Below are 26,871 nucleotides of genomic sequence, written 5' to 3' on the forward strand. Positions count from 1 at the left end.
CTTTATATCTTTCTGAAGTATTTGAATGGTTTTACCATATATAAGTATTACTTATATAATAAAAAGTTAATTAGCTTTAAAAGTCATAACTTTTAGAAAAGCGATACTGCAGATCTAAGGTCAAGAGAGAGGACCAGTTCCTCAAGTTTACCAAGTAAAAATCACTCTGCAGGCAGCGCTCTGGCAACTATATGGCAGGTCAGCTTTGTTACATTCTTCTTGGACCCAATAATTCTCAGTAAGGAATAAAATGGTTGCTTCTTTATGATAAATGCTCCTGAAAGAACTCTGGCTGCCTATAAATACGAAAGGGAGGTTCAAGCCAGGAAAAATAAAACAAAACTGCATAAATCAAAGATTAAAACATTAAATCTGGCAAGTGATTTGGAGCTGCTCAGTGAATGAGTGATGAAATCACTTGAGATAATGCTCTAGCCAGAATTTAATTGCTTTAGTATTATTGCATAATTATGGGTCATAAGGAGTTACTTAAATTGTGTTTTATCCATTTAAGGAGAAAATAACATGCTATGATGGTATTTGCGAGTGTGGGGATTCAAAGGTTTTCCAAACGCATTCCCTGCAAACCTCAAGCGTCTATATAATGATATCCAAGTGCCTTTATTGCTTTTTGAAATGCTGTCTCCATCTAAGTGAGTTCCTTGAGAGCCTCATTCATTAACTTCATTTCTTCCATTTGCTTGGCATGTAACACATATTCAGTAACTTTGTGAGTGTGTATGTGTTTAGATGTCTTTATTTTTCTTCATTCAATTAACTTTACAAATATTTATTGAGCACCTACTAAGTACTAGGTACAGTGCTAGCACTTGCACACGCTTGTGTTTTCCCAACATCTAAACAAGAAAGGCCCTGTTGCCTTTGTCTCTCACACGTACCACAAAACTGAGGCTGGGAGTTGGAGTCCCGTTCCTTCCAATATATCCTGTAGTGGAGGATGCAGCCCATTTGCTCCCGGGCTGGAATTTCATCCCATGAAATTAAAACGCTCCCTTTTTCCTCTGAGATGGCATTAATGTGGGGGCCACTCAGTGGTGCTGTGAAGTAGAACATAGGAGGCTTTTGTCACCCTCCAAATCCAAACCATTAAACTAGAGCACAGCTGGACGAAAGATCCCAAGACTCACCTTTGTGCTGGGAGTTACCCCAGGTGGAGTTGCACCCTCCCTGGTCCCCTGCAAGTGCATGCACGCGGATTTCATAACAGATGTAGGGTTTTATGTTTTCTGCAAGACATAAAGACAGAGGCTATTCCAGTTCAAAAAAGGGTTTAAACAAAACCACACAGACAGCTTCTGAAACAAAACTCACTTTTAAGGAAAAACTTCGACTTCTACAAATAAATTATTTGCTGTTTACAGCAAAGTAAGGGTGGTGTTTTGTAGGCATAGCACTTGAACGGCTCTTCTGATTCCTGATACTTATCATGATCTGACAGGGGAGCAGGGGTGACACGTTCCGGTGTGACTCATCAGGGTGCCGCTCAGTATAATCTACCCCTTTGCCCCGCCCTGCCAGCCCCCAGCCCCCCTACCCACCACGTTCCACTCAGATCTCAGTTGCTTCACAGCTTGGAAGACTGGGAAGATACCTGGGGATGCTAATACTCCTTCCTGTCTTTTAAAGTGCTACACTTTCCAGTTTTCTGCCAGTCATTTTCTTGGCACGCTCCCCTGCCCAAACTCCTTATTTCCATGAATCTCAAATGTCAATTTCCTGTAAAGAAAAGGCCCCTGTCATAGATACTGCCCATGACTTATCTTTAAACTCCCAATGAAAATTTAAAGGAAAAAGATTACTTCTGTTAGGTAACTAACTGGAGTCTCACGTGGTCAGAGGAAGGACTCTTTCCCACATTGTTCAACGCCCTGCCGTAGGTAGGTCGGGTCCCCTACCCTGACAATTGATTAGGGTTTCATATTTTCTTTTCTGGAAGAGGAATTTTATATCACAGAATAATTTACTACATTGTGTGTTTTCTATAAAAATCCATTATCCCTTAAATATTCCAGCAAGTAGGCAGTACATAAAGCCTAAATATGCTACTACTACTGTCCATGAGGAAACAAAAACTCATACCATGGGCAAGTTCCAAACCGTATTCATGAGCCAAGTGAAGTAGAACAAGGCTTCAATCAGCTTAGTCCCGTCATCCAAAGATGCTTTGTGAGTGGCATCCAGACCCAGAAATCCAAAGGGCAACATGGAATACGGAATCGCTTCATTTGGGAGGGGCTGGTGCCTGGCAGCTCTGTTGCTAGTTCTGGAAGGGACCTATCAACCACAGTGCCAGGTGGGAGTTCCAGATGAGCACATTAGGCAAACGGTTTTGTTGCATTTTGCCATGCAAGGTGTGAGTTCAGGGCAGAGGCCTTGGGAACTGCGACATCAGAAACTTTGGGCTTCTTGTGAATAGCTTGCCCCTAGTGGAGGAGGGCAGGCTTCTCCTGTGGCTCAGATGGTAAAGAGTCTACCTGCAATGCAGGAGACTGGGGTTCAATCCTGGGTTGGGAAGATCCCCAGGAGGAGGCCTTGGCAATCCACTCCAGTATTCTCGCCTGGAGAATCCCATGGACAGAGCAGCCTGGTGGGTTATAGTCCATGGGGTCACAAAGAGTCCGACGCAAATGAGCGACTAACACGTGGAGGAGGGAAGAAAATGTGGCTCCATAACTTAGCTGACACTTTCTTTTTTATGAAGAGTAGAACCCGAGCAAGCTTGTTCCCCAGTTCTCACCTTAAGAACTCCTCCCATTTTCCTGGCTAATTCTTACACGTGTGTGTATATGTGCTCAGTCAGCCATGTCTGACTCTGCAACCCCATGGACTGCAGACTGGAGGCTCCTCTGTCCATGGAATTTTCCAGTCAAGAATACTGAAGTGGGTTGCCATTGCCTACTCCAGGGGATCTTCCCAACTCAGGGGTCGAACCTGTCTCTCTCGGGTCTCTGGCATGAACACACCCTAATCACTGTCCGCTCCCCACCTCAGAAATTCCTTAGCCTTTGCTGCTGGTGGATGAAGCGCATACTCTTAACATTTTCATTTCTTTTTAGAGTCTGGCCCTGAGTTCCAGGCTTATTTCTCAAGACTCCCATGCATGCACACACACCTAGCACTCCTGGGCAAAGGCTCTGTCTCCCTGTTCATAAGCTGTCTCTCAGGTGGTTTTTCTGTGGAAAGCTAATTTCACCTGTTAAGTCTGGGAGAAGGCAAACACTAAATGACCAGCAATGAGAAGTAATCATAGAGGAAGTATGATGGTGAGCCCCGATAGCTAGGCATGAGGGAAGGTTTTCTAGACACCATGATGTCTATGTTATCTGTAAAAGGAGTGGTTATATAATAAGGTCAGAACTGTTTTCACCTAGATAAGACAGGACTGACAGTCTCTAGCCTAGACCCCACCAATTTATAATCCAGGAGTTGAACTTCACTGTAGCCCACTCCAAAGCACCCAACTCTGCCCCAGCTAGATGCTGAGAAAAAATTGGTAAGGATCTTATGGCAATGAGTCATCTTACTGATTGGAGAGGGTAACTTTGAATTCATGATAAGTATGAATTAGCTAAGTTTTAAGTGTTTATTTCCAGAATGTTACATCAAAATAAACTCATAGTTAATCAAGTGTTTTCAGGTAGGAGAATGACCTGAATTAATAATCTCATCCAGTATTACTGCTTTTATTCAAATGAATATGTCTGAAGTGCTTAAGAACATTTTAATTTCCTATGGAAACAATTCTCTCTTGTCATTTATTTTAGGCACTGTGTATAGAATTAATAGAATTTCTAAAAAGAAAGATCTGTAGGGACTGTATAGTTCAAACTATCCCAAAGGGGTAAATCCTAATATAATAAGTATTTACAATTATATAGCAGTTTAGAATTCAGTATCTGCTGTTTCATCTGATTTGATGGACATAACAGTCATAAAGGGCTTCCCAGTTAGCTCAGTGGTAAAGAATACGCCTGCCAGCGCAGGAGATTCAGGAGACGCAGGTTGGATCCCTGGGTGGGGAAGATCCCCTAGAGGAGGAAATGGCAACACACTGCAGTATTCTTGCCGGGGGAAATCCTGTGGACAGAGGAGCCTGGTGGGCTACAGTCCATAGCGACTGAGCACACACACACACACACACACACACACACACACATGCACACACATGCACACACACACCCTTAAAGGAACACTGATTCCACTTCAGCGACTCTAGGGACAGAGAATGCACCGCCTTGAAGGGCAATCAACTGTCCTATTAGAGACCATCAACTGTAAGGGAAGTACTTTCTCAAAATTGAGCTGACATCTGTCTTCTTACAATTTTTATGCATAGGGCCTTCATTCTGCTCTCCAGAACAACAAAGGACACATACTCTTTCTTACATACATATCGAAGCCAGCAAGAGTCATCAACCACCTCCCACCCCAATCTAGAATACTCTTCTACACGCTAAATGGTTTCCTCAGTAAAAGTTACAGACCCTAAAGGCTTGCTCACCTTCCTCTGATGCTCATGGGGTTATCTAGGCAGCATTCTCTTTAAATACAGTGATTAAAACTGAACACAACCCACTAGAAGTCTGAGTAGCTAGACTCTAAAAGAGGCACGCAGTTAAGGACTGGTTCATGTATTATCATGTACCATGCTCTGTTTCTTTCATCTGTGAAAATCTTGTCTCCTTAAGCAGGATGTGTATATCCTCCTGGACAGGTATAATGGTTGTCATGGTGTAATGAAAATATTACGGGATTTAGAGCTTCAAAACCTATAAAATCTTAGCTCCATCACATATAATAATAATGATGATAGCTAGATTATCGAGCACTTAAAATGTATTGCTGCTGCTGCTAAGTCACTTCAGTCGTGTCCGACCCTGTGTGACCCCATAGACGGCAGCCCACCAGGCTCCCCCATCCCTGGGATTCTCCAGGCAAGAACGCTGGAGTGGGTTGCCATTTCCTTCTCCAATGCATGAAAGTGAAAAGTGAAAGTGAAAAGTGAAAGTGAAGTCGCTCAGTTGTGTCCGACTCTTCGCGACCCCATGGACTGCAGCCTACCAGGCTCCTCTGTCCATGGGATTTTCCAGGCAAGAGTACTGGAGTGGGGTGCCATCGCCTTCTCCGTAAAATGTGTTAGGTATTGTTAAAAATGTCTTCTCCTTCAATTAGTCTTCACAATAACCCAGTGAGGTAGGTAATATTACCCCCATTTTCCAGATAAGGAAACTGAGACACAGAGAAGTTAATTTGCCCTGGATCATACACTTTGGTAAGTGACAGAACCAGGACTCAAATCCAGATAATCTGGCTGCAGAACTTCTCATCACTATGCTGAACTTATACTTTAAAAATCACATTGACATTTTTAGCACATTAAATTAGCACATCCATTGCCACACAGAAAACACATTTATCAGCATTTTAAGGGAATACTTCTCAGTGCTCTGTGGTAACCCAAATGTGAAGGAAATAAAAAAAGGGTTATATATTGGGTTGGCCAAGGAGTTCATTCAGGTTTCCTTTAACATAGAAATATATGTATAGCTGATTCACTTTGCTATTAGTAGAAACTAACACAACATTGTAAAGCAACTATATGCCAATAAAATAAATTAAAAAAATTAATTTGGGGTGATCTGCTGACCTAGATTTGCATTAATAATCTTATGATGATTTTGATTTATTATAGAGCAACAATTAGTAGGAGAAAAATAGAAGGTGGAAAATACTGTAGCTTCGGCTTCTGAATGTGTCAGCACATGTGCGTGCATGCACACACACACACACACACACACACACAGACACATGTGCCTTGTTCGTTGAAATTCATCCTGGAAGACTTTCAACCAAGTGACCATCTAACTAGCTGAACTCTAGAATGCAAATAATACCATTTCTCTTTGGGAAAATTAAAATAAGAAATTTCCACTAATTGGTTTTTGGTAACATTCATTGGTAAGTAAGGGAGGCCTTTGAGTATTTCAAACACAAAACAATATTTGAAGCTGACAGTGGCTCACAGAGTAAGACTTCAGAGTTTGTAATTAAGAACTTGAAAAAAATAAAGAACTTGGGATGTTGCCCTTTAATGTTTGTTTGGCAAATATGTCAGCCACCTCAGGTGCGATTAGGACTAGATCTCTCTGACAGAAGAGGTTAAGGATTCTTTTCACTGGTTAGAAATAACAAGCCCCATTTAGGGACTGCTCCCATGATAGCAGAAGGGTAAGCATCAGACTCTGATAGGAGGAAGACACACACCTCTGCAATCATTTATCAAAATGGTTAAACAAGCCTTTGGCCGCCTTGTTTTCCAATTGTCCAATGTTGCTTATAGGCTCCCCAAGCGGCTTAGTGGTAAAGAATTCACCTGCCAATGCAGAAGACGTAGGTTTGATCCCTGGGTCTGGGAAGATCCTCTGGAGAAGGAAATGGCAACCCACTCCAGTATTCTTGCCTGAGAAATTCCGTAGACAGAGGACCCTGGTGGGCTACAGTCCATGGGGTTGCAAAGTGTCAGACACAACTTAGCGACTAAACAACAATAACAACAATGTTGCTTATGCACAGGATTAAATGATTATTTATGAAATTTCTTTTCAGTTTAAATTCATACTGTATGATACAGAAATTTAAGATGTACTCCAAGGATAAAATGAAATTAAAAATTAACTTCTGTCCAATTGTTTGAATGCATTTTCAGATGCTTTCTATCACTTGATCCATGTAACCACTGACAGATTTGGAATTTGAGGATGAGAGAAACCAACTGTCATATAGATAATTCTGGGTTTGTTATCACACAGATAATAAGTAGCAGAATTGGAAATGAAAGATCTCCTGGTTTCCTCATCCGTAATAATGGGGAAATAACTCTTGCTACACATGATTTTTCTCACAATTAAATGAACTCCCAAATGTAAGGTGTCCATCACACTGACTGGCTACTATTTAGCTCTCAGCCATGCTTGTTGGGTTCATTATTTACTCATCATGTATGGCACTGTCCCAGGCATGTGAGTTTTCCATAAATCCTAGAGGTTTTAGTCACTCAGTGGGTCTTCTATGGCTGCAGTGGTGCACCCTGACGGGCTCTAGGTCATCACTGCCTCTCTTCTCACGCAGCTGTAACTGAGAGCTTGGCTTTGGGTTCCTGCCTGAAGTTTCCTTGAAAAACGTGAACTTAGTAACCCTTGAGAAGGAAGGTGAATATTAAGTACCTGAAATCAGAGCAGACAGTCTGTAGGGGGGACTCCACAACCAGCCAAGAGGGGGCTGCATACCACCCCCTGGGTGGAGCTCCCTCCACTCCACCACGTATTCCTGCACAGCAGCAGCAGCTTTCTCTGGAGGTGTCCACATCACCATGAGCTTGTCCATGCCCTCTGACTTTGCAAAGACCTGTTGAGGAGCCAGCAACTCTTTATGGAGAAAGGTGGGGGGAAAAAAAACAAAATCATAGTGGAAACAGATATAAAAAACAACCACCCAACCCATCAAAGTTGTAGCAATAACTGATGTCTTTTAAAGGACTTCAGGTTCACAGATTTTGTTCATCCGGCTTCTCAGTTCTTGGAGAACAGGCATCGGTGCCAGGAACCTGTGTAGGGTTATTTATGGAATTATTTCCCCTTCATCTTTCACTTCACTTTCCACTTCTGTGTCCCCAAAGGCACCTGCTCTCGTGATCTATAATATGCATCCTTCTAATCTACCTCCTAATGTTTATTTACATATATATGTGCCCTTGAGAATTAGTGTTGCTTTCAGTTTATGTGTTGTATTTTCATGAAACACATTTGGAGTAAATCCAGTGCTTTTCCTAACTTTTATTTTCCCACTCAACAGTATGTTTCTATTCTGCTGCTATATGAAAATCAAGCTCATTCCTTCAGATTACTGCCTCAACACGTTCTTTGTGCAGTCTCCAAGTGACAAGCTTTCTTCCAACTCTTTGTCAACACAAACAAGGAAGCAATGAACTTCTCTTGCATGTCCTTGTGTGTGCCTGTGTAGAGTGTCTCTCTCATCCTCTTACACTGTTGGTAAGAATGTAAATTGGTATAGCCACTATGGAGAACAGTACAGGGGTTCCTAAAAAACTAAATATAGAGCTACCACATGACCCAGCAATCCCACTCCTGGGTAAAGATCTGGAGAAAACCATAATTTGAAAGGATGCATATACTCTGATATTCACTGCGGTACTATTTACAATAGCCAGGACATGGAAGCAACCTCAATGTCCACTGACAGAGGAATGGATAAAGAAGATGTGGTACAAATATACAGTGGAATATTACTCAGCCATAAAAAGGAATGAAATAATGCCATTTGCAGTGACATGGATGGATGTAGAGATTGTCATACAGAATGAAGTAAGTCAAAAATAGAAAGACAAATACCATATAATATCACTTATATGTGGAATCCAGAAAAATTGTTCACATGAACGTATTTGCAAATCAGAAATAGAGTCATAGATTAGAAAACAAATTTGTGGTCACTAAGGAGGAGGGATGGGATGAATTGGTAGATTGGGATTGACATATACACCCTACTGTATATAAAATAGATGACTAATTAAAGAACCTACTGTATAGCGCAGGGAACTATACTCAATGTTCTGTGATGACCTAAATGAGAAGGAAATCTAACAGAAGAGTATTGCTCAATCACTAAGTCGTGTCTGACTCCTTGTGACCCTATGGACTGCAGCATGCCAGCCTTCCCTGTCCTTCACTATCTCCCAGAGTTTGCTCAAATTCATGTCCATTGAGCCAGTGATGCCATCCAACCATCTTATCCTCTGTTGCCCTCTTCTCTTGTCCTCCATCTTTCCCAGCATCAGACTCTTGGAATCAGATGGTCAAAGAACTGGAGCTTCAGCTTCAGCATCAGTCCTTCCAATGAATATTCAGGGCTGATTTCTTTAGGATTGACTGGTTTGACCTCCTTGTTGTCTGAGAGATTCTCAAGAGTCTTCTCCAGCACAATTTAAGAGCATCAGTTCTTCAGCACTCAGTCTTCTTTATGGCCCAACTCTCACATCCAATCATGCCTATTAGAAAAACCGTAGCTTTGACAATATGGACCTTTGTCGGTAAAGTGATGTCTCCACTTTTTAATATACTCTCTAGGTTTGTCATAGCTTTTCTTTCAAGGAGCAAGCGTCTTTTAATTTCACGACTGCAGTAACCGTCCACAGTGATTTTGGAGCCTAAAAATATAAAATCTGCCACTGTTTCCACTTTTTCTGCATCTATTTGCTATGAAGTGATGGGACCAGATGCCATGATCTTAGTTTTTTGAATGTTGAGTTTTAAGCAGCTTTTCCACTCTCCTCTTTCACTTTCATCACAAGGCTCTTTAGTTCCTCTTCACTTTCTGCTATTAGGGTAGTGTCATCTGCATATCTGAGGCTGTTGGATTTTCTCCTGGCAAACTTGATTCCAGCTTGTGATACATCCAACTCAGCATTTTGTATGATGTACTCTGCTTATAAGTTAAATAAGCAGGGTGACAATATACTGTCATGATGTACTCTTTTCCCAAATGTGAACCAGTGTGGAGTGGATATCAGGTCAGTTCAGTCACTCAGTCGTGTCCAGCTCTTTGAGACCCCATGAACTGCAGCACACCAGGCCTCCCTGTCCATCACCAACTCCCGGAGTTCACTCAGACTCGCATCCATTGAGTCAGTGATGCCATCCAGCCATCTCATCCTCTGTCGTCCCCTTCTCCTCCTGCCCCCAGTCCCTCCCAGCATTAGAGTCTTTTCCAATGAGTCAACTCTTCGCATGAGGTGGCCAAAGTATTGGAGTTTCAGCTTTAGCATCATTCCTTCCAAAGAAATCCCAGGGTTGATCTCCTTCAGAATGGATTGGTTGGATCTCCTTGCAGTCCAAGGAACTCTCAAGAGTCTTCTCCAACACCACAGTTCAAAAGCATAATTCTTCAGTGTTCGACCTTCTTCACAGTCCAACTCTCACATCCATACAACACCACAGGAAAAACCATAGCCTTGACTAGATGGACCTTAGTCAGCAAAGTAATGTCTCTGCTTTTCAATATGCTCTCTAGGTTGGTCATAACTTTTTTTCCAAGGAGTAAGCGTCTTTTAATTTCATGGCTGAAATCACCATCTGCAGTGATTTTGGAGCCCAAAAAAATAAAGTCTGACACTGTTTCCACTGTTTCCCCATCTATTTCCCATGAAGTTACGGGACCAGATGCCATGATCTTCATTTTCTGAATGTTGAGCTTTAAGCCAACTTTTTCACTCTCCTCTTTCACTTTCATCAGAAGGCTTTTCAGTTCCTCTTCACTTTCTGCCATAAGGGTGGTGTCATCTGCATATCTGAGGTTAGTGATATTTCTCCTGGCAATCTTGATTCCAGCTTGTGTTTCTTCCAGTCCAGCATTTCTCATGATGTACTCTGCATAGAAGTTAAATAAGCAGGGTGACAATACACAGCCTTGACGTACTCCTTTCCCAATTTGGAACCAGTCTGTTGTTCCATGTCCAGTTCTAACTGTTGCTTCCTGACCTGCATACAGATTTCTCAAGAGTCAGGTCAGGTGGTCTGGTATGCCCGTCTCTCTCAGAATTTTCACAGTTTGTTGTGATCCACATAGTCAAAGGCTTTGGCATAGTTAATAAAGCAGAAATAGATGTTTTTCTGGAACTCTCTTGCTTTTTCCATGATCCAGCAGATGGTGGCAATTTGGTCTCTGGTTCCTCTGCCTTTTCTAAAACCAGCTTGAACATCTGGAAGTTCATGGTTTACATATTGTTGAAGCCTGGCTTGGAGAATTTTGAGCGTTACGTTACTAGCGTGTGAGATGAGTGCAATTGTGCGGTAGTTTGAGCATTCTTTGGCATTGCCTTTCTTTGGGATTGGAATGAAAACTGACCTTTTCCAGTCCTGTGGCCACTTCTGAGTTTTCCAAATTTGCTGGCATATTGAGTGCAGCACTTTCACAGCATCATCTTTCAGGATTTGAAGTAGCTCAACTGGAATGCCATCACCTCCACTAGCTTTGTTCGTAGTGATGCTTTCTAAGGCCCACTTGACTTCACATTCCAGGATGTCTGGCTCTAGGTGAGTGATCATACCATCATGATTATCTTGATCATGAAGATGTTCTTTGTACAGTTCTTCTGTGTATTCTTGCCACTTCTTAATATCTTCTGCTTCTGTTAGGTCCATACCATTTCTGTCCTTTATCGAGCCCATCTTTGCATGAAATGTTCCCTTGGTATCTCTAATTTTCTTGAAGAGATCTCTAGTCTTTCCCATTCTGTTGTTTTCCTCTATTTCTTTGCATTGATCGCTGAAGAAGGCTTTCTTATCTCTTCTTGCTCTTCTTTGGAACTCTGCATTCAAATGCTTATATCTTTCCTTTTCTCCTTTGTTTTTCGCCTTTCTTCTTTTCACAGTTATTTGTGGAGTGGATATATGTATATGTATTATATAACTGATTCACTTTGCTGTACAGAAACTAACACAACATTGTAGAGCAACTATACTTCAGTTTTTAAAAATAGACTCTCTCTCTACATATAAATGCACACAATTTCTCAATTATAAACTAAATTCACCCATTTCCCTAATGGTCAGACTAATCTCTAAAACAGTAAATCAGTTGACCCTCCAACAAGAAAAGCATGAGAGTTCTCATTTCCCCACCAACACTTGGTATTTTCTTTCTCATTTTCCCAAGCTGGCACATGTAAGGAAATATTTAATTGCGGTTTTACTTTCGTTTTCTGATTTCTTACGAGGCTGAGCTCTTCACAGAAAGCTGTCTGACTTTCCCCTGTTCATACCTCACTCATTTTTTTTCTTTATATTTCCTGTCTTCTTCCTGATTTGCAGAAATAACTTTTATATTCTAGATATTAATCACTTGTTAGTTTTCAACACTAAAAATATCTCACTCCAGTCTTTCAAGTCTCTGTTAATTTTATGATGTGTTTGTTGAACACAAATACTTACTTTGATGTGGATAAATTCACCACAGTATGTGTATTTTGAGTCTTGTTTATAAAATCCTTCCATTCTGGGGTCACAAAGATACTCAACTACATTTCCTCCCATTTGCTTTTGGTTTTATTTTTTTTAATACCTTTCACATTTAGATTTTTAATCCAAATCTAGCTAAAGGGTATGTGTGTGTGTGTGTGTGTGTGTGTGTGTGTGTGTGTTTTAATAAGGAAATAAGCTTTATTATTTTTTCCACACTACAGGTCAATTTTTCCAAATGTGGTACCACCCCTGTCACACACTAAGCTCCACATATTCATGGGTTTGTGTGTGGATCAGCTTCTTCACCAGAACACATTGGTCACATTACAAGGCTCTGTGACACCTGACTATTTGGTAGTTAAAGTCCCTCCTCATTTTGGCCTTCGTTTTTTCAAAGTGATCTTAGGTATTCATGAAACTTTATTCTTCTATATAGCTCTTATAATCAGTTTATGAGAGTCCTCAAAAATTTCAGCTGGTATTTTTATTGGAATTATATTAAATTTACAGCTCAGTTCAGGGAGAACTGATATTGTTACAATGTTAAGTTGTCCCATTTATAAATATGATGTTTCTTTGAAGTTTTTTGGGTTTCTTTTTATATCTTTTAATGGAGTTTCAAAAATTCCTCCTTAAGGTTTTAAGGTGCTTTTTAAGGTTAATTCCTAGACATGTTATACTATTAGTTTGCTATTTAAATGGCATCTTATTTTCTACTTCTTTTCCACTATGAATTTGTGTGTGTTATTCTTATTCTAGCTAATGTGATAAACTCTCTAATTAGTTCTCATAATTTGTCTATGGCCCTTGTTAAATTTTCCATGTAACAATCTTATTAGCTGTACAGTTAAAATCTCTTCTTTCCAATCTTTGAACTAAATCTCATTTCCTTTTTTTTAAAAATCTTGTTGCTAATTTTAAAAAGAATGTTCCCACATATCTTTATTAAGATGATGCTTGCTGCATGTTTTTGGTAGAAAGTCTTTAAAAACCTAAAAAGTTTTCCTTTTTTTTTATAGCTTTCAAATAGATTTTATCTTTATAAAGTACTATTTATTTACTAAAAATTTTATTTTACTAAATACGTTTCTATATCTTTTAAGAACATATCCCCCTTTTCTCCTTCAGTATTAAAGTAATGAATTACATTGATACACTTTTCTGATATTGATCCATCTTTGTATTCTTGGGGGCAGCCCTGCTTGATCATTCTGCACTCATTATCTTTTCTCCTTTCTTCTTAAAATAGACTTTATTTTTTAGAGCAGTTTTAAGTTCACAGCAAAATTGAGTGAGAGGTACAGACATTTTCCACACACCCCCGACCCCAAACACGCGTCACTTCCCCCATTATCGACATCCTGCACCAGAGTAGTACATTCTGTAAGATTCTTGATAAATATTTTCAAATATTTTCCCCTTTCATTCACGTTTTCTCCTACTGGGGCTCCTTTTAGGCAATTATCATCACTTACTCTTTCAATGTCTTAAGTCTTTTCCTTTTTCAAACTCTTTTCCCCTTTTGATGACTTTTAAGTCTCTCACCCAATCTTCCCCTCACTCATTCACTCTTCAGATAAGTCCTTTCTGCTATCCAACCCATTGGGTGAGTTCTTTATTTCAATAACTGAACTTTCCATATGAAATCTCTATTTAGGGCTATTCCACAACCACCTGTTTCTGATTCATGTTCCCAGTATCCTCTCTTATCTTTCTAAGGATACTTACTATGCTTACTCTAAACTCTTATTTATTCAATTATTTCTGGTTGCACTGGGTCTTCATTGCAGTGAGCACGCTTTCTCTAGTAGCAGTGAGCAGGGGGCCACTCTTAGTAGCAGTGAAAGGCTTCTCTCCTGTTGCAAAGGAGGGTCTCTAGGCACACGGGCTTTAATAGTCACAGCACATGGGCTCAGTGGTTGTGGCACACGGGTTTAGTTGCTCCACAGCATGTGGAATCTTCCTGGACCAGGGATTGAACCATGGCCCCTGCACTGGGAGGAGGCTTCTTATCCACTGGACCATCAAGGAAACCCTTTTTCTAAACTCTTGCTCTTTCTGTTGTGCTGATTATGCATCCTACCACACAAGTAGTCCCACTTGGTGCCTTTCCTTCCTACAACTGTGCCCCTCAGGTTTCTCCTGATTTTCTCCTTTGGGGTCATGTTTTATTTTCTTGGATTGATTAGAAGCCTTGACCTTCATTTTTCTATGGGGGGAGTAGTGAAACCTTAGCCAGAGCTTGTGTTCCTCCAGGTAAGCTTAGGTGAGGAGAAGGAGCTTTTCAGAGTGGAGGGCCAGAGAGCCTATAGTGATGCACCCTGAGCTCTGCTTGACTCTTGGGAGGTGTACTTGGCAGCTCCAGAACCTGCCCATGCCTCTGAGGCTGACACTGCTCTTCAATGGGGAGTGGGGCTGTCATTCTCTTCTATAACTGCCAGGCCATGGGGTTGGAGGGGCAGGAGAATATCTCAGGCACTCTTCGTTAGGTTCCAGGGCTTCCTCGTAGTCATTCTGCCCTGCCCTCCAGACTTTCCTGCCCCATAGTAAAAATATCAAGTAAAATACCAAGGCAACAAGGGGAAGAAAAAGGAGTGCAACAAGCCAGTGCCACCCCAGTCCTCTCCATTCCTCACTATTCCCCATTCACAGGTACTCAGTCATCCTGTCCTGTCTCTCCTGTGGCACCTTTGGGTGGGTTTGGTACCTCGTGTTAGCTACCTTGCCAGGAACTGGAATTCCCCAGCCCTGGTTCTTTGTCTTCATTTGCCTTGGTATCCTATTTTCTGGCTATGCCACAAATTTGTTTTTGTTTTGGAGAATAAAACGTATTCATTCAGTAAATATGTATTGAGCACGTAGGGTTTGAAAGACTCTTTGCTAGGTGATGAGCTAACACAGTCAATGAGCTTTTCTAACCACTGCTCTCATTGCAATTAGCTAAGTAAATCAACTTGGCATTGCCCAGTCTCTGAGTCACCACACTTGCCAGGAACCAGCCTGAATTTTCTCCCCACTGTGTTTGCCAGGGCATGCCCTCTCTTTTAGAACTTGGCTAACAACTCATTTCTGTGACACCTTTCAAAATTATTCTTCAGCCTTTATCATTCAAATTCCCTCTCCATTTTCATTAAGAGCATCTAAATAGAGTTATGAAGTTCATAAGGTATTTGGAAAAATTGTCCACCTGACAGGTGGCCTGGTTTTTCAGTCCAGCTTTGCCACTAATTGGATGTACGATCTTGGCTAAGTTACTTCACCCCCTGGGGCCTCAGCCTCTGACATCTGTGTGGGCCCCTATGGTTGTGCTAGCTTCTGACTCTGGCCATAATTTCCAAAATTCCTGAGCACAGGGACAGGTCTGAAATATTAAGTGTGCTTTATTTGTTGACCAGTCTGTTTAGCACACATTCAGTTTTCATCATAAACCAACAAAATCATTCTCATAGTTCTTGATATCCAGTGCTGCGGCATATGCCTCTTTCAACCAAGTTGTCCCCGCTTTCTCAAAGTCAATATAATTCTGCCCCTTGGGGCACTATTTTTCTCTTCCTGGGAAGAAAGCTATTTCTGTGATTTGTGTGAACTCTACTGAAAGAGAAGCAGCAAAAGTACATGGTGCACTATTCCTACAGATCACGCAGAATTTATGAGACACGAGAGCTCCCGGACGGGAGATTTGCAAATCTGCCGTCCAGGTCTCCCTAGGAGGCTTGACTACTTCTATTGGATGGCTCAGGTGTGGCCTTAAGAGAGGCAATGGGCTCTTAAGATTTCTAGGACCAGGACCCTTTTAGCTGCAGCCCAGGTCTAGAGAACTGTTTCAATGTCTTACTTTACCACCCCTCCACATTTCTCTATTTGAAGCCTCATCCTTACTGACACTCCTCCATTCTGAGAGGGGGAATTGTGCCTCTTATGTCTTTTTGGCTTCTGGATCCATCATCTTCCAGCTCCTCAGGAACTTTATTCCCTTAATGATCCCCTTTTCCCTTTCTCATCAACTCTTTCCCACTCTAGTTCTTCTTTTCAACTTCTATGCCTTCTCAGATCTTAACTTTAAAACAAACCTTGCCTGCATACCTGCACTGCTTTGCCTGGCCAACACCAACTTGTCTCTCTAGTCTCTGTTCACGCGAAGCCTCCCCTCCATGCCCACGCTTCTGCTTTTCTCTGTTCCTGGAGTGCCATGTGCATATCTCTTGTCTCACATATATCCTGTACTGCAGTTTACTTTTTTTACATGACTGACCCTCCCACTGGAGAAAATGTAACCATACTTTTCACCTATTGCTGAACTCAAGTTACCTTATACAGTAATCTCAATAAATTTTTGTTTGAATCAATAATGCAGAAGCCTAATGAATGTGTCATTTTGAGAAGCTGTTTTCAAATCTAAGTAAAAGAACTGGAATGGGCCCAGAAAATTCAAGACGCTTATATCCTCAAGGCCCATCTGCAGTGAGGTTTAAAGAAGTAAGGTATTTTGACATACTACTGTTTAACAAAGGCAGGATATTAAACAGTGGTAAGATCTCAATTTTCCCCTACAGGATTCCTTTAAAAAATTACATAGACAGTACTTATTCAATGAAGAAGCAAATTTGAGTATAAAAATCACCTGTAATGCCACAATGTAGATATGACTTCTGTTAATATTTCCATGTACATTCTTCTAGACTTTACTGTGATAAAATGTCTATTTGTGTAAATACATATTTTAAATTGCATTATACCATGTATAGGAGAAGGCAATGGCACCCCACTCCAGTACTCTTGCCTGGAAAATCCCATGGACGGAGGAGCCTGGTGTGCTGTAGTCCATGGGGTCGCTGAGAGTTGGACACGACTCAGTGACTTCCCTTTCACTTTTCACTTTCATGCATGGAGAAGGAAATGGCAACCCACTCCAGTGTTCTTGCCTGGGGAATCCCAGGGACGGCGGAGCCTGGTGGGCTGCCGTCTATGGGGTCGCACAGAGTCGGACACGACTGAAGTGACTTAGCAGCAGCATACCATGTATACTTTTGACAGCCTACTTTTTCACTCATCACGTGGATCTTTCCACACCAATAAAAACACAGCTACAATATCACTTTTATGCTGGAGTGGGATTAAGGTGGGTGAAGGTTATGATATATTTAACCAATTCATCCTCTATTATAAACTTTTAGGCTCTTTCTAGTGTTTCATTATTTCAAAACCATTTTAACAAAAAAAAACATTTTAAAACCATTCAACAAAAAAGCTTACATTTTTTTAAGCTCATGCCTTATTATTTGCTAAGGATGTATTTTTAATGGTACAGTTTCCTGGTCAAAAGATATATTCTTATTTGAAGTTTTTTATGTTACAAATTGCCACATTTCTCTTCAGAAAATTATACCAATTCATGAGCTTCCCTAGTGGCTCAACTGTAAAGAAAGTTGCACCAATTCACACAAAAGTGGCTTTTCCCTACAGTCTCACCAGTATAGGTTATGCTGATGCTACTTACTCCTTTTCATTTTGATTTGGTTGCTATGGTTTTTTTTTTCTTTCAAAACTTGCACCTCATTGATTGCTAGTTAGGCTGAACATATTTTTATATCTTTATTGTTCCTTTTATTTATTTATTTTTTAAAAATGTTTATTTATTTATTTATTTAACTGCCCAGGTCTTAGCTTCAGCATGCAAGATCTTTTAGTTGCAGCATGTGGGATCAAGTTCCCTGATCATGGATCAAACCCTGGCCCTTTGCATTGGAAGAGTGGATTCTTAGCCACTGGACCATGAGGGAAGTCCCTATTCCTTTTATGTTATATTTATTTTTGAGTTTCCTGTTCATATCCCATTATCTCTTATTTATTTGAAAAGTTATATGTACTTGCCAGAAATCTATCATATACTTCTCCTAAATTGGTCTTTGCATTTTAAAGCCTTATTTACAGTGTTTTAAAAATTCTTACTTTACTATGCATAAAGTTTAAGCTTTTTTTCCATAGGTAATCCATCATTTCCTTCAAGTTTCTTCTTAGATACCTTCCCCACATGAGGCAGAGATTACCAGGTATCTACCAAATACCCTCTCCTCATTTTCTCTAGCAAGAGAACAATGTGTTTCTGAGTCTCCTTTGTAGTTGGGTGTGACCAGGTGACCAGTTAGGGTCAATACTGCAAGTGTTGTTGTGTGACCTGGGGCAAAACTCCTCAAGAGTGAGAGGTGAGGCTTCTCCCTTCTTTTCTGCTGCCTAGAAGGAGACAGCTGGGGCTCCAGCAGTCATCCTGGACTATGCGGCAGTGGGTACAGAAGGAAGGAGGCTGGAGTCCTCACGTGTACAGCTGTCACACCAGCCCTGGGCCGTCTACCTCCAAACTTCTCTTCTATAAGAGATTAGGTAAGTCACTGTAGTCAAGCCTCTAGAAAGAGCAACTATTACTCCTAAAAGCAATTCCTAACTCATATGCTGACCCAAGGTTATATTACCATTTATTTGTATTTTTATCTACTCTATTATCTCTACCTTTACAGATATATGACTGAAAAGACTTATAACCAAGATTCAATAGTATATATAAGATGATAATTCTTGGTAGAAGCTTCTTCAAAATAATAATTGCTAGGCTTCCCTGGTGGCTCAGCTGGTAAACAGTCTGCATGCAATGTAGGAGACCCCAGTTCAATTCCTGGGTCAGGAAGATTTGCTGGAGAAGGGTTAGGCGACCCACTCTAGTATACTTGGGCTTACCTGGTGCCTCAGCTGGTAAAGAATCTGCCTGCAATGTGAGAGAATTGGGTTCAATCCCTAGGCTGGGAGGATTCCCTTGAGAAGGGAACAGCTACCCACTCCAGTACTCTGTCCTGGAGAATTCCTGGACTGCAAAGAGTTGGACACAACTGAGCAACTTTCACTTTCAGATCCCTGTGTGGATAAACTGTTACACTGAATTTTAAGGAAGAATCTAATTATAGAGTTTTATTCTATCAGGCATTTTTGGAAAAAGTTAGGCCAACAATGTTGACTAAAATACTTTCACAATACAGATCTTGAAAACAGTTTTAGTATCTATTTTCTTCACTAATTATCAGATTTAATCCTGACAAGTTAGTTTTCAGAGGATGTGACTATAAAATATGTCTAGCTAGTTGGGAGGTTTTCAATGTAGATAGTTGGATACATATCTAAATTTGAATAATAAAGAGCTATAGTATAGCAATATTGTACTATAGTTCCTTACAGCCAGAATTTAATTTTAATACTATTAGTTTTAAAACATGTTTTGACTAAGGTATGTTTTTTCTAGAACTTGACAATACATACTACTCTTGCTCATGGAACAATTAGCCAGATATTAGCATTCAATTTAATGTAATGAATATTTCCTTAACTAATGTTTATTGTTTATATGTGTGTACATGCTCTCACTCATGTTCGACTCTTTGTGACCCCATGGTCTCCAGTTCACTAGTCTCCTTTGTCAATGAGACTTCCCAAGCAAGAATACTAGAGTGGGTTTCCATTTCCTACTCCAGGGGATCTTCCTGACCCAGGGATCGAACCTGTACCTCTTGCATTGGCAGGGGTTTCTTTACCAGTTGAGCCACCAGGGAAACCCCAAACACCTATTATGTATTTATTAGTCTCTGTATTTAAACTCACAATGACCTGCAATTCAGGTAATATAATCCCTAGTGTAGAGAGGGGGAAATTGAAGTTCAGAGGTGTTAATTCATTTGCACACTCACTGGCTAAAAGGAAATTTCAGACAGCCTCTGCAACCTGTTAATTTCAAACTCTAAACTCTTGTTCTACTCATTCCAGGCCCTAAGCTGGGCCTGAATGAGATAAGAGATTAGGAAGACAGTTTCCTACAAGCAATACTAAAGAAAATTTGGTACTTACCTGCCCCACACAGATCCGTTATGTTAATGCGAGTGGGCAGGGAACTGCCTTTCGAGTTAGCTGCAGACACAGCCACAGCCCAGGTCCCAGTTCTGGGAATGACCCAGGTCCAGGAGGTGTCTTCTGTGATGTTCTGTAGTGTGATTTCCCCTCCTGCCACCTCCTGCAAGTTCACTTGATAGTGGAGGATTTTTCCTCTTGCTTCCGATAGACTCAGATTCTGCAACAAAACACATTTACTTATTGTGTACTCTCAGACAAGGTCACTGGATGCTCTATGCTAGGACCTCATGACTGCCTGCAGCAGGCAGCTACACCAAAGTGACCTTTTTATTTACATCTTTTCATTTCTTCCACCACACACTTTTACGTTCCACCAAGCTCCACCACGTATAGAAAAAATCAGTTTACATTTTTTAAAAGTTAATTCTTATAGAATTGTTTGGGAACAACCCAAGAAAGTAAGCATAAAACTAATTCTTTGTATTGTAACCCTGTTAGGACAAGGACCATGAGAAACAGAAGTACTGGAAATGGAGAGTTGCCCAAGCCTGTGTTGGCAGTGCCTGTCCATGCCTCACATAGGAAGAGAAAGGCATTGCTCACCAGACTTAAGCATCACAGTTTTCTTGGCAAGGCTCTTCCTTCCATGGGGTGTGGGGTGACCTCAAGACACTGAAAGATACACCTTAGGGTTGGCAAATGCCCGTTTCTCTGGTTTCCTGCTCCTAAGCCATCTTTTAATAATTTGGTATCCTACGTCCTTTATCTGTCAGGAGAGGCTGGGTTAATATGAATATCTGCTTCATTTAGAATTTGTATCTTCCACTTTAAGTGAAAAAACTGGCCTTCTAATTGTAATTTGGCTTCTGAAATAATTAGCATGCTGCGAGAGGATGCTCCCATCTGCTGACTCAGGCCTTCTGGTTGGCCCAACAGCTGCAATTCTCACCATAAATTAATGCGTGAACATCCAGCTTTTTTATATTTCAGGCTCTGGCAGCTTGAATGATGCAGGCCGTGTCATAGGTGCCTTTCTGGATCCACAAAGCCCAAGTCTAGATCATAAAATATGGTCAAAGCAATGGGTGAATGCCACATGGCTGGGGGCATTCTGGGGTGCATTTTCAGCCTTTCCCTATAAGACATCCTGTGTCCTGGCAAGAACCAACAAAGTTTTGGTGGGGCAAGTGTGCATCACAGCTGATCTTGTGTGGATGAAAACAAGTGAGTGCTTTTGACATTGTGATGTTCTGAACTGTTATTAATAAACATGCCCTTGGCCACAGAAGGAAAAAAAAAAAAAGATAAATAAGTAAAAGCTGGGTAGGGAAGACCATTCCGTCAGTTCTCTCTCATTCCATCCTTCCCTGCCTGTCTCTTTGGTAGCTTCAGAGGGTAGCACCCAAATATACTTCCCACGAGTTGGTGCTCACAAAGCTCCCCATTCTTGCCAGGGACCCAGGAGGCAAATAGGGAAACAGCCTCTATTATGGCCCTCTCATTGTCCTTCACAGACATCTTGGCAATCTCATGCAATCCAATGGTAGAATGCTAACAGAAGGGGGGAAATGTCAAGTCCTCCTGGGTCCAACGAACCTACATAGTGACTACTGTGGAAATCTATCTGATCCCAGTGATCTGGTAAGCAGAGGTGTGGGTTGGAAAGATGAGTGAAGGAGGGCAGTGAAGGGCCTGGACCTATCTTTCATTTTCTCTTCAGATCCCATATGTTTGAGCTGCAAATATCAGTGAGAAAATGAAGATGGGGCCAACAAGTTAGACAAATGAACATGGTATCCCTTGACTTATGCTTGTATAAAATGTCAAACTCAAGTTTGGGGATAAAGGTTAGCATCAATCAGTTAACTAATCTCCTTAACCAAATTGGAAAATGGACCTAACTTATCTAGAAGGGTCCATAGAATAAAATATTCAATGAGTTCAGTGAGCCAGTGGAGAAACAAGTATTTAGCGAGTGGGGCAGTCAGTCTCCTGAAGCACCTGAAAACAGTGTGATTAGGTTAGTTAAAAAAATTAGGTAACATCAAGTTTGCAAATCATGACATAATCCATCACCCGTGGATTATACCTGGCTCTGAGGGAATGGAATAACAACAGAACTAAATAATGGAATAATTATTCCAGTTATAATAATAGCTGGAATAGAATAATACCAGAAGAACAGAACTGGAGGGGATTCTCCAGATGAACAATTAATTCAGTGTTTCATTTTATCAACGGAGGAAACTAAGTCCCAGGGACATGAGATGATTTGCTTAAGGCCGCTCAAGAGACAGATGGAGGAGCTGAGAGTGGAATCAAGGGCTCCTGACCTCCGGACTCATGACCCCTCCACTCTGACTTGCTACTCCTTCTATTGGCAAGCCTGAGGCAGTTGGTGAGTACAGGCGCCATGTTGCATAGTTGGGTCCTCAGTCACCCTTCTGGCCCAGAGTTGCAAAGCAGCCTCTGTAATTGTGCGGCTGCGGTACGCTCTGATGTGGAACATCAATATGGGCATGAGGTTGGTAATTTGGGGAGGGTGGAGATCCAGAGTTCTTTCTCCAGAGCCGACAGGCTCTGTCAGAAGGAGACAAGTTCTGAAACAAAAAGAACCTTGGCCTGAGGAGCCAGCTGGGTCTTTTCAGATAAACTTATTTTTACCTCTGGTGTTTATTTAGGTGGGTGAGAAGGGGGAATCTATCATCTATTGGGCCATACCATGAGTCAGGAGCTCTACAACGAATGTCACATTTATTCTTTATAACTCCCCGTTCTGATGAGGAGGGTAAAGCTCAAGAGAGGTTAAGAAATGAATTCGTCCCCATAGTAATGTGAGATTTTAGTGCGCCCCCTGGTGGATGTGAGAGATGAAGGCGATAACTCCTATTGAGCCTGGGGTCCCTGTGAACATCACAAAGACAGGGCACTTCTTGTCCCTTCTTGGGCAGTGCTAAGAGCTGATTTCAGCCAGTGATATTACTGTCGTCACCTTCTTCTACTGGTAAGAATACACTAAAAGGAAAAATGTGTCCACTGCTGCTCTCCCTTCGGTTTTCTTTCTGCTCTGTCCTGTGGAAAATGACCTAAACTTAGTGAACTTAGCCTTTCTGACTTTGGTACTTTGGTTTGTCGAAGAAACAAGGAGCGAACTCCCTTATAAGCCATGGTAATAATTCTGCTGCCGGAAAAGGCTTTCAGAATCAAAAATAACTTGGTGAGTGCAATCCAAGAAAGCACAAAGTCTGATGCATTTCAGAATGCACTGCCCCGTTTCTGTTTTGAAGTGCATTATAGGAAAGGTGTTTCTGTGAATTGATAAAGCATTTCCTCTCAGGACTTAAAAAAAACTACTGTACTGACAATAAAGTAGTATTTTACTTCTGAATTTCTCTTGAAGCAAAAAATAACTTTTTAAAAAGTGTTAGAGTTTATCCTATATCAGAGAAGAGAGCCTGTAACCAAGACCCCGTGGAAAGCTGGAGAGTTTGAACACTTACTAATCACAGCTTTATCTGTGAAGATTTTTTTTCCTTTTGGGTTCTGGAACACTGCTGACTTGGTTCTTGTTATTAGGACAGACCTTTGACTTTTATGTTCCACCACTTAGCAGCTGTGTGACCTTGGGCAAGCTATTTCAATTCTCTGAGCCTCAGTTTCCTCACATGTAAAATGAGGATAATTCTTTGTGCAGCACAGGTGTATTGGAGGATTCAGTGACCTAAGGGAAACAGACTGTTTCAAAAGAGTGTTTGGTGCATGACAGATGTGAAGACACTTGGTGGGTACTCTTTATTCACTCTAAAATAAAAATCATCATGATTGGCACTTTACCCTTATGGCTATTCTATGAATCCTCTATTATTCATAGCCTCTTAACCTGGCTTATATCACAGCTCTCTGTGGAAATCTCATCAATATCAGACAGTTGATTACAAAGAATATATACCATTTGTGGGTTTAAGCCTGAATACCTCAACTTTTCAACTTACGACTGCCTGCCTTCAGCAACCCTAGTTCAAAGTAAAGACAGTCTTTACCTGGAAGGTTTAAAAATCACTGTACTGGAACTTTCTATATGTGGATCTATTTTCCCCATTAGCCTGTCAGTTCATTTTTGCATTCTCAGTGTCACGCACAGGGTTTGCCTCCTAACAATGACCCTGCAAACACTTGTCACAATTCTCTCTTTAGTTTTCATAGCAATCTCATGCAGTATATGCTATTATTATTTACACTGTGCTCATAAGGCACAGAGAGGTTGAGCACCATGCTCAAGGACACATAGCCAGCGAGTGGTAAAGCTGGAACTTGAACCCAGGCAGCACAGCTGCTCTACCTGGAGGATGAGGTCTTAAACTGCTGTCGTGCTGGCTCTTAGTAGGCATTCCCCAGGTGTTCTGTTATTCTGAACTGATTTACCTTCTGGCAGTTACCCTGGCATAATGATTTCTATCTTGTTTTATAGCTGGAAAACAGCAAAATAATGGAAACTTTTTAAGAGCAAGCTTTAACTCTCCTTGCATCTGTGTTTTCTATGTTCTGTTAATTCTCTGCTACTTACTCTTATCTTTGTCACTGACCACATTCTGCTATCCAACCCAAATTCCCTGCATTGCAGCTGGCATAGCATGTGTGACCAGCAAGCAAGGGAAAGCAACCTGTCTGTCTGAAAGTACCTGCAGCAATTCTGTGCCAGCCTGTGTTGGGACAGGGCTCGGAAAGGGAAGGAGAGAGAGTTGAATACAGCAACAAAACTAATCTTCCCTTCTGCTGCTTTTGTATTTAAATATTGATTCTGATGTTGTATACCTCCTATAATTATATAAGGCTCCTGGCAGCCAATCTTCCCTGGGGATTCACAATAGACCTTTGTCCTCCATCAATATAAACCAGGTTACAAATAGTACTTTCTACTTTTATTGAATCCCTTTCATATGAGCAGGCCAAAGAATTAATTCATGGCTTCAGTGCAATGTGATACAGACTGGAACACTCTTCATTCACCAAAGACAAAGACAGGGAGAAAGAAACCAAGTGAATTACTAAGCAAGCTGCTTCTGATCTCAACTGTCTTTCTGAAGCTGCGCTGTTAACTAGTATGGGGCTGGCTCTTTTCTCTTTCTCCTTATCTTCTATGGTTTGAGGGTAGCTATTTATCAAAATGAACTACTTCTTTTAACAAGTGAATCTTTTCCCTGCTCAATCCTTCCCCCGCTTTTGGAAACAAACGTTTCCCCATCTCTCCTGTCCTGCTTGTCAAGGCTTAGGAACCTTGCTCACTACAGGAGGGAGCCATGTAGCCTTTGAAATGAGGCTACCCTGACCTAGGATGGGGTGCCATCTGGAGGGTGAGCTCTCGGCCTCTGGCCATACTGGCACTTAATAGACACGTGCATGCATGCATGCGTGCTGTCGCTTCAGTCGTGTCTGACTCTGTGACCCTATGGACTGCAGCCCGCCAGGCTCCTCTGTCTCTGTGATTCTCCAGGCAAAAATACTGGAGTGAGTTGCCATGTCCTTCTCCCGGGGATCTTCCCAACCCGGGGATCAAACCTGAGTCTCCTGCATTGGCAGGTGGATTCTTTACCACTGAGCCATCAGAGAAACCCCAAGATAGCTCATTAATAATTTTTACATTGATTACATGTTGAAAGGATAACATTCCCAATAAACCTGTGTTACGTAATTCGTATTATTAAAATTAACTCCACCTGTTTTTTTTTAATGTCCTAAAATGTGGCTATGAGAAAGTTTGAAATTACACATATGGCTTGCATCTGTAGCTTGCTTTATACTGGGTTGGCCAACAAGTTTGTTCAGGTGTGCCCTCTTATGCTGAATGAACTTTTTGGCCAACCCAATATTTCTATGGGATAGCACTTCACTAATGTGATTCTTTACATGCCAAGCCACGCCCCCCTGAGGTCTTCCTAGCAAATGTCCTCCCACCCTTGTCCTGACTAATTTGTTCTTCTGGGGAGCTCCAATATTACCTTCTTTTGCTTTTTTAAGTCAGAAAACTGTAATAACACCTGGACAGAATCAATATAAACAGTTTAAGGGAAAATACATGATATTTTCTAAAGCTTTTAAATGTTCCAAAAGATTTTATCCTTAAAACTCAGTTTAAACAAACAAAAACTTCACCCTATTTAATCCTCAGAAACTAGACCGCTGACTCAATTTACCCACACCTCCAAATCCTTTCAACCAAATAAACTACAAGCAGACTCTCACATGGATTCTGATTGTAGGCCTATCTTTCCATGTGTAGACCCTCCCGTCCCTTGTGTCTTCCTGACGCTCTGTCTCTAACTGCAGTGACTCATTGCCTGAGCTTCACTTTGGTCTATGGTTCACAAAGTTAGTCAGCTGCACAGAGGATGGGAGATGCTGAAACTGCCAATATTACCTTCTGAAAGGTCCTCTCCGACTCCTCACTCCTCCCCTCCCTGGTCATAGTTCCCTCAGCTGAACCTTGAACTCCTTCTTAACACCTGAAGACCCTCACCATCCCCTCTGCATTTCTGTCCTCCTCTGCTGGACTGCGAGCTCAAGGACACGGAGCCTGCCCCTGGCTTGTTCACCTCCATGTCCTTGCATACAACAAGGGCTCTAGGCCTAAAGAGGGGCTTTAATGTACTTGTTCACGTGGATGAACAAATGAGGGAGTGAGCTAATGAAGAAGGGAACTCAGCTCCATCTGCACACAGACATTTCTCTTCCAGACCCATGGTCTAAACCCAAATGTCAGAAAGTTCATGATTAGCCATGCGTCAGTGAGAGGACTCTGAAGAAACTGACAGAGGAAACTGGAAAGGGTAACGTGGCTTTAAACCACTGTCATATCTTTTCATACATCATCCATATATATTCAAAGTGATTTTCTTCTTAAAGGATGGAAGCTGAGTTAACTGAAGGAAAA

The 26,871-nt window shown here is 41.3% G+C and overlaps 1 protein-coding gene across 1 annotated transcript in view; it reads right to left on the reverse strand.

Annotated features, from left to right (window-relative positions):
- The window catches only part of IL12RB2 (interleukin 12 receptor subunit beta 2), a 71,136-nt gene that overhangs the window by 18,924 nt on the left and 25,341 nt on the right, over nucleotides 1–26,871 (reverse strand). The window contains exons 8-11 of the mRNA XM_052637852.1: nucleotides 19,941–20,160; nucleotides 7,245–7,445; nucleotides 1,149–1,247; nucleotides 900–1,058 (exon numbers count right to left, since the gene is read on the reverse strand). Of these exons, the coding sequence (XP_052493812.1) occupies nucleotides 900–1,058; nucleotides 1,149–1,247; nucleotides 7,245–7,445; nucleotides 19,941–20,160 (679 nt within the window). The remainder of the gene's footprint in view (nucleotides 1–899; nucleotides 1,059–1,148; nucleotides 1,248–7,244; nucleotides 7,446–19,940; nucleotides 20,161–26,871) is intronic.

This window comes from Budorcas taxicolor, chromosome 3 (assembly GCF_023091745.1).
Source record: "Budorcas taxicolor isolate Tak-1 chromosome 3, Takin1.1, whole genome shotgun sequence".
In the NCBI taxonomy this organism is placed as follows: Eukaryota; Metazoa; Chordata; class Mammalia; order Artiodactyla; family Bovidae; genus Budorcas; species Budorcas taxicolor.